This window comes from Geotrypetes seraphini, chromosome 5 (genome assembly GCF_902459505.1).
Source record: "Geotrypetes seraphini chromosome 5, aGeoSer1.1, whole genome shotgun sequence".
NCBI lineage: Eukaryota > Metazoa > Chordata > Amphibia > Gymnophiona > Dermophiidae > Geotrypetes > Geotrypetes seraphini.
Window position 1 is genome coordinate 111,005,113 of NC_047088.1, and position 8,457 is coordinate 111,013,569.

Consider the following 8,457-nt stretch of genomic DNA (forward strand, 5'->3'; position numbering starts at 1 on the left):
CTTTTCAAAACCCGGCAGCTTGTCCGAGTTTTGGAAAGCCCAGAGCTCTGGCCACATCTGGAGGGCCTTCAACAAGCATGCATGGATGATGTCACAAGCATCCATGTATGCTGGATGCCCTCCAGATGCGGCCTGGATGTCGGCAAAAAAGAGATGAGGCTTTTTGGGAGTGGGGCTGGAGGCAGAACGGGGAGGCTTGGAGGCAGAACAAGGCAGGGCTGGGCCGGAACAGGACAGAACAGGGCGGGGCCATGCGTCCGGGGTTTCCCGTCCTTAAATATGGTAACCCTAGCCCTGGACCCAGACCAGAGGTAGGCAATTCTGGTCCTCAAAAGCTACAAGCAGGTCAGGTTTTCAGGATATCCACAATGAATATATATATGAGATGGATTTGCATGCACTGCCTCCTTGACATGCAAATCTATCTCATGCATATTTATTGTGGATATCCTGAAAACCTGACCTGCCTGTGGCTCTCGAGGACCGGAATTGCCTGCTCCTGCTCTAGACTATAGGCACAACATTTCAAAATGATTACGGGTGCCAAACACATTATAATTTACCTCTCCCTAGCTCAGTACTAGGGGTGCATAGCACTCACTGGCACCCACAGATCTGGTTCCTATAACCTAGACCACCAGCAAATGACAGAGGTAGGCCCAAGGCTAAAGCCTAAGGTGTGGGGGCAGAAGGGAACTCTAGCAGGGGCAAGAATCTTTGGCAAGGGGTCTTCATGAGGAAGAAGAGTGAGGCTCATCCTGAATGACTCCATCTCCTTCAAGAACAGCTCCTTGAGATCATCAGGTTGCATTGTCATGGTCCTATGCTACCCAGGAACTGAATAATGCCATTTGCAAGATTGATCGGAAGTTGTATTGCAAATTTATTAACTGCAGGTTAGTGACTCCTGTGGTAAACTAAACTGCAGTACAATGCCATATTTTTATTTCAGCTTAGTAACTTCCCCCCAGAGGCATAGCGAGGGTGAGAGGCACACAAGGTGGAAGTTCCCCTCCCCCCCACTCCTTCCCCGATCCCTCCTGTTGCATGCATGCCCCCTTCCCTTCCCCCTACCTCTAGTTGTTCACAACTTCAACGTGTTCCTCGCAACCCCAGCAGCTCTCCCTCTGATGTCACGTCTTATGTACGGTACCCGGAAGTGACATCAGCGGGAGAGCTGATACGGTTGTGAGGAACACATTGAAGTTGCTTGCAGCAGTAAACAAGGGGGGAAGGGAAGAAGATGTGCATATGGGGAGGAGTGGGAAGAGGTGGAGGGGGTCGGAGAGGAAGAGGGATGCCGGAGCTCTCACCAAAATGGCGCCCGGGATGGACCGCCCCCCTCGCTCCCCCCTTACTATGCCACTGCTTCCCCCCTTAATCCATTTGGATTGTGGAGATAAGGGTCAACAAATTAAGTTGAGGCTGATACCTTGATGCCTATTTATCAGGGTCATTTTTACCTATGGACAAAAGGACAACTGCCCTGGGCCCAGAACATAGGACCAATAAGTAAAACTGATCTGGAACACAGGGCCCAGTCTGATCTAGCATCTTCTTTCCCTTCCTTCCCTTTCCCTGGTCCTGCTGATGAAGTCCAGCTGCTCCTCAGAAGTAGACAGTCATATCAGAAGAGGTGAGACTGGCAGAATTTTCAGCATAGGGTTGCCAGACATCTGGGAAAACCCAGACTTGTCCTCTTTTTAGAGGACCGTCTGGACGGATTTTCAAAACCTGGCAGTTTGTCCAGGTTTTGGAAGGCCCTGAGCTCGGGGCCTCCTAGCATGCACGTAGGCACATGACATCATTGCATCAAATCCGCGCATGCTCAGAGGCCCTCCAAACTCAGAGAAGGAGATGAGGTTTGTGTGGGGGGGCGAGGCTGGGTGGAATGGGGCAGTGCCAGGTCACCTCTTTTTTTCTTGAACAACAGTAGCAACATGGATTAAAGAGCACAAACTGAAATTGAATCCTGACAAAACAAAATTCATCCTCCTTGAAAATAACAAAACCCCAACCATAACAAACCTAGTAATAAACTCAATCACATACCCCATTCAACCCACTCTAAAACTTCTGGGAATGCCGATAGACAGAGGCAGTACCATGCAGCCCCAAATCAACAAAACAATAGAGAAATCATTCGCAGTCATGAGAAACCTAAGGCAAGTTCGAAAATTCTTTGACAAAAAACAATTCCAGCTTCTAGACCAGTGGTTCCCAACCCTGTCCTGGAGGACCACCAGGCCAATCAGGTTTTTGGGATGGCCCTAATGAATATGCATGAGAGAGATTTGCATATAATGGAGGTGACAGGCATGCAAATCTGCCCCAAGCATATTCATTAGGGCTATCCCTAAAACCCGACTGGCCTGGTGGTCCTGGTGGGAACCACTGTTCTAGACTACTGCAACATATCTCCCCTGCCCCACAACCATGATAAAACAACTACAAACAGTACAAAACACAGCTCTGAGTCTTATCTACTCACTGAGGAAACACGACCACATCACAGTGGCTTACCTCGATTCACACTGGCTCCCAAAATAAGCATGAATACTATTCAAATTCTACTGTCTACTAGACCAGTGTTCTTCAACCTTTTTACACCTATGGACCGGCGGAAATAAAATAATCATTTTGTGGACCAGCAAACTAATAAGACTGAAATTTTTAAAAACCCCATTGCCGCCCCATCCCCGCAAGCTCGGTCCCATTAACCATCTGATCCCATCCGCACAAGCCTCAAATAGTTATGATTTTATATTGAACATATTTTATTAAAGTATAAAAAGAAACAATATTCTGTACAATTGTCATTTTATAAACATAAATAATACAGGGTAAGGATCAGCAAAACCCCCGTCTCCCCTCCCCTTCACATATATCCCCTCTACTATCAAGAAAACTGAATAAGCCAAATTATTACAGAATGCTACACAAATATCATGCTAACAGAATACCACAGTCACACATGGTAGGAATGGTGTTAGGGGAGTGGAACTAGGGCAACTGCCTCCTGGTCAGAGAGAGCCCTAAGCCAGCTGGAAGCTAAAGACGCACTGCCTGGGCTTTGCACTCCCCAGTTATGTCTAACATCAGCTCTAGCAGGATACATATTTTAAATCTGATATATTCTAATCACAAGATAGAAATAAAATTATTTTTTTCTACCTTTTGTCGTCTCTGGTTTCTGCTTTCATCTTCTTTTCACTCTCTTCCATCCAGCGTCTGCCCTCTGTCTCTTCAATCCAGCATTTGCCTCTTCCATCCACTGTCTGCCCTCTACCCCTCCCCCTTCCATATGGTATCTGCGTTCTTTCTATGCCCCTCTCTCCTACACCAGATCTAGCATCTTTGTCCCTCTTTCCTTATTTTTCATCTGATCCCCCTTCCCAGCATCAATCTCTTTCTACTTTGTCATTCCTCTGTCTCTCCCCTTTCCCTCATCTGATCTCTCCATTCCATCCTGACTCCTTCCCCTCCTCTAATCTCCCTGCCAGCTGTTTCCTTCCAATATTCTTCCTCCCCTGTCCAGCAGTACCTTCTCCCTTTCTTCCTCCCCTTATCCAACAATAATTCTCATCCCTTCCCCTCCCTTGTCCAGGAGTACCCCTTCTCCCTTTCCTCCTCCTCTTATCCAACAGTAACTCTCGTCCCTTCCCTTTCCCTTCTCCCCTGTCAGCAGTAGCCCCTTCCCCTCCCTTGTCCAGGAGTACCCCTTCTCCCTTTCCTCCTCCCCTTAACCAATAGTAATTCTCATCCCTTCCCTTTCCCTTCTCTCCTGTCAGCAGTAGCCTCTTCCCCTCCCTTGTCCAGGAGTACCCCTTCTCCCTTCCTTCCTTCCCCCTCCAGCAAATGTTTCCTTTATGTAGGCTCTGTGTGCTTTTAACTTCGGCACACAGCTGTCCCTAAGCAGTATTTTAGCCACGGTTTCATGAGGCAGCCTCGGGGCCTTTGGTAGGCCGGCCCGCTTCGATGATGCGATGTGTGCCGGCCTACCAAAGGCCCCGAGGCTGCCTCATGAAACCGCGGCTAAAATACTGCTTAGGGGCAGCTGTGTGCTGAAGTTAAAAGCACACAGAGCTGCCCCTTCTTGTCTGGGGGTGCGGAGACATACACGGCAGGAGTAGGAGGTGGAAGGCAGGAGTGTCGGCATAGCGACGGCAACAGGAAGTTGCACATCAGCTGACGCCGGCACTTTTTGCTGCGGCGGGGACCCGAATCCTTTGCGGACCGGCAGCAACATTTTTTTGCGGACCGGCGGTTGAAGAACTGTGTACTAGACTGACCAGCCTACTTGAACAACCGACTAATCCAAACAACCACAACCAGACATAGGAGAACCCACACTCCATTCATGCACCCTCCATTCAAAAACGTCAAATGAAAAAAAAAATGTACGATGGCCTCCTGGCCACTCAGGCAGCAAAACTAGACTACCAATTCTCCAATTTACTGATCACGACCCCAGACTACAAATCCTTCAGAAAAGAAATAAAATCCCTGCTATTCAATAAATCCTTAAAGACAAACTAACACAGCAAGAATCATCTCAATCCCCAATAGCAACCCGGCTCCACTCCATAACTCCTTATGTATTCCTAAATGTCCAAATAAATCCTTATGTAATCCGCCTTGAACCGCAAGATAATAGCGGAATAGAAATCACTAATGTAATGTAAAACTGGTAACCCTATATCAGTAGCACAGAATGACAACAGCTCCATGCCTTTATGCTGCTTTTTTTGTCCCCCCCAAGAAGCGGCTTGGCTGATAAGATGACAAGCTGTACTGCAGGACCATAGAGGGAGGGGCTGAAGGATGTGTCTGGAGTTTGGTGATTGTGGGGGTGGTGGGGTGGGGGTGTGGATTATGGGGGAAGGGTAGTATGGTTTCTGTGTTAGTCCAATTTAAAGTTAATAAATAGAAATAAAGAAAACAATAAAAGAAAATTAGATGATACATTAGTTATTGTACTGACAACACATTTTTTGACTAGCTTTTAAAGCCCAGAACCACCATCTTCAGGTCAGGATTCTCAGGAGAGAACTTCTACACAAATTCTACATACATCACATAGTGATTTAGACTGAGTTCCCGAGGGAGTAAAAGACAGAATTGCAGCTCTTGAGGAAAGCGCCTTTCCTCAATAGCATATTTCAATAGCAACACCTATTGGCCTTACTCAGTGTCCACTGGCCATTATGCAACTTCTGGACTCAATTGGGTGAGGATTATAAAATAAATAAAATAAGAGGAAAACCTCAATGAAGACATCGTAGAAGTCAATACTAATTAAACTGAAGTCTAATAGGAGAATGAGGAAATTGTTGGACTATAACCAATTAATCTGTGTTAAGCAATTATTTCCCATAGAGAATGACACAGAGATAAATTCTTCCCCATCCTGTCCCCGAGTTTTGTCACTGTCCCTTTCCCTGCCCCATTCCTGTAAGCTCTGCCTTAACTGCACAAGCCTTGAACACTTATGATTTTAAAGTGTTTGAGGCTTGTGCAGATGAGGACGGAGTTTGCAGGAATGGGGCAGGGATGGGAAAATGGGTTCCCGCGGGGACAGGGAAAAATTTGTCCCTGTGTCATTCCCAAAAGCTATGCGGCAACTTGACTCTTATCCCCGGATTTGTGCAGCCAAAATGTATGCACAATTTAATTAAGTGACAAGCCCTTAATTAAGAAGTTAATTTGCACTCGTTAAAATTTGCACACACATCTAGTTGCATGCTAGTCTTCAAAGCACAGCGCCTAAATCTACTATGGGGAGGGGATGCTGAAAAGTTCTCAGCCCAACTAAGACGAGAATGAGGTGGAAATGGTTCAATCAATGATCTGAAACAATGTCAAAACAGAGAATTTTGTTTCTGCAAATTGGCACTTAATGAAATAAGATAACATTCAGTGGCAAAATAGTGCTCAAAATTTAAGAAGTTGGTTGGCTGACCTGAGAACTTTGCTGCAACTCAAAAGGGCGCATGACAGGGGCGTTCTGAAAAGTTCCATGAGTAGTTATAGAATATGGCCTTAATGCACCTAACTTGGGCACCATCATTGACACCAGGTTTCAGAAGAATGATGCTAAACACAATTCTATAAAGGGCAAGCACCCTGATAGAATCACGCTTAGCACCAATTTTATCCCGATGCTAAATTTTGAGTGCCATTTATAGAATTCTATCCTTAGCACACACTAATTCCCACATTATCTGATAACTGCAGAATGGGATGGGGTTAGGAAGGTATTGTGCCTTGCATTTAATATGCAATGCAATGCCAAGTGTTAACTGCTAAAGCAGAATGGGACTTGATATATTGCCTTTGTGTTGTGTAGATCAGTGGTTCCCAACCCTGTCCTGGAGGACCACCAGGCCAGTCAGGTTTTCAGGATAGCCCTAATGAATATGCATGAGAGAGATCAGCATATAATTGAGGCGCCAGGCATGCAAATCTGTTCCTGTGACAATTTTTTGGACACCTATGTGTGCTTCTCTGGTTCCCAGTGGACAGGGCTGGATTACTTTTATTGGAGAACGCCAGTGGGAGGCGACAAAGCAATTTATTTAAAATTGTCAAGTTTGCTGCATTCTTCCTCCTATAAGGTGAGGCCGGTAGGGGGATGGAGGAAGAGCCTTACCTTCCAGCATAGGGTGGCCCTCATCAGATTTTGCTTAGAAGCTCCTTATTTGAACTTATGTCACTGGATGCGATTCATTTTAAACAGTTAACAAAATGGATCCAATACTTGAATGTTTTAGAATTTAGATCACAAACATTTAGATATGACTGCCAGGGTAATATTTGAGTGTGTTTTTTTACTGTTGAGGGTCCATCTGTCTGTCCATAAGCTTATGTTTGTTTATACACAGACATCCCATGCACCTCAGCCCCATACGCACACCTATATTCAGGACCTTACCGACCTATAATTGTGCTCTGTATGACTTGTCCACTCGTGTCCCCTACACTGCCCTTACACCACTGTTAGTGAGAGGAAATGGCTGGAAGAAAGTTTTGCACCCTCTTTAATATTTATGCCATGTGCAACCAATTCGCTTAGATAGTCTAAATCAGGAGTGTCCAACCTGTGGCCCAAGGGCCGCATGTGGCCCTGTGAAGTATTTTGTGCGGCCCCGGTCGAGGGCGATGCAGTGTTTTCCTCTGCTGCCCCCAGGTGTTTACTGTCTTGCCAGCTCCTTCCTCTGTCTTGCTGCAGCATTTGTACGGCCCCAGAAAATTTTTTTTCGGCCAATGCGGCCCAGGGAAGCCAAAAGGTTGGACACCCCTGGCCTAAATTAACACACCTCCATACATACCTACTCATACACATCTACTCATACACAAGCGCTTCCCTACACATATGCACACATCTATCTATATCAGTGGTCTCAAACTCAAACCCTTTGCGGGGCCACATTTTGGATCTGTAGGTACTTGAAGGGCCGCAAAAAAAAAAATAGTTAATGTCTTATTAAAGAAATGACAATTTTGCATGAGGTAAAACTCTTTTTAGTTTATAAATCTTTCCTTTTGACTAAGTCTGAATAATAATATTGTCATTTATAGCTAAAGAGACATATGATCAAGAAACTGTTCTATTTTACTTTTGTGATTATGATAAACATACCGAGGGCCTCAAAATAGTACCTGGCGGGCCGCATGTGGCCCCCGGGCCGCAAGTTTGAGACCACTGATCTATATGTTCCCCACACTTATTCCCACATCCATACATCCTGTACTAAGACACATTTCACCATGCCTTTTTCTAATTCCACACAGACATACAGACCTGAATCTGCCAGCAAGGGGGAGAATCACTATTGTGTGACACTTTCAAGGTATGCTTTCCAACTTGTTTCACAGTAATCCTTAGAATTACATAGACAACTGTAGATTTGAAATGTGGTGCTTTCATTTCCCATCTGTAGTGAATAATGTGGTACTCCCTAGTCTTGTTTTTGGTCAGTTAATGAAACAATTCAAACGACTTTTCACCTCCCCCACAAAACTAGAAAATCAAGGTGTCAGGGGTACACTCACCACCCCTTTGCTGATATCCCTGGCATCAGGCCGACTCCAGCATGCAGGAATGAGAACGCCACAGGATAAAATCCACATTATAAACATTGTGCAGGAGAGAAAAGAGATGAACTGCATTGGAAAGCAGAAACGAGCTCAGTTGCATCCTAGAGCTCCACCCTAAGCCCTCCCCCCTTCTTTCAGCTACAGTATTCAATTACCGGACAAACCCAACGAGGCTAATAGACCATAAGACCTGAACAATTTCTGTATTTTTAAGTCTTTTATTTTCACTGCATTCTCAGACCTTGCTCCCTATAAAAGCAGTTATACCACCAAACATATTTTAGATAATTCAATAGGCAGCAAATAAAATCAATGTTTCTCTTTTATTGTTCTGATTTATATTTCCAAGGAGTACTT

The 8,457-nt window shown here is 45.3% G+C and overlaps 1 protein-coding gene across 1 annotated transcript in view; it reads right to left on the reverse strand.

Annotated features, from left to right (window-relative positions):
* MMP25 (matrix metallopeptidase 25) overlaps positions 1 to 8,133 on the reverse strand; it is a 140,218-nt gene extending 132,085 nt beyond the window's left edge. Inside the window, exon 1 of the mRNA XM_033946513.1 lies at positions 8,056 to 8,133. Coding sequence (XP_033802404.1) covers positions 8,056 to 8,133 — 78 coding nt within the window. The remainder of the gene's footprint in view (positions 1 to 8,055) is intronic.
* Between the last annotated feature and the right edge of the window lie 324 nt (positions 8,134 to 8,457).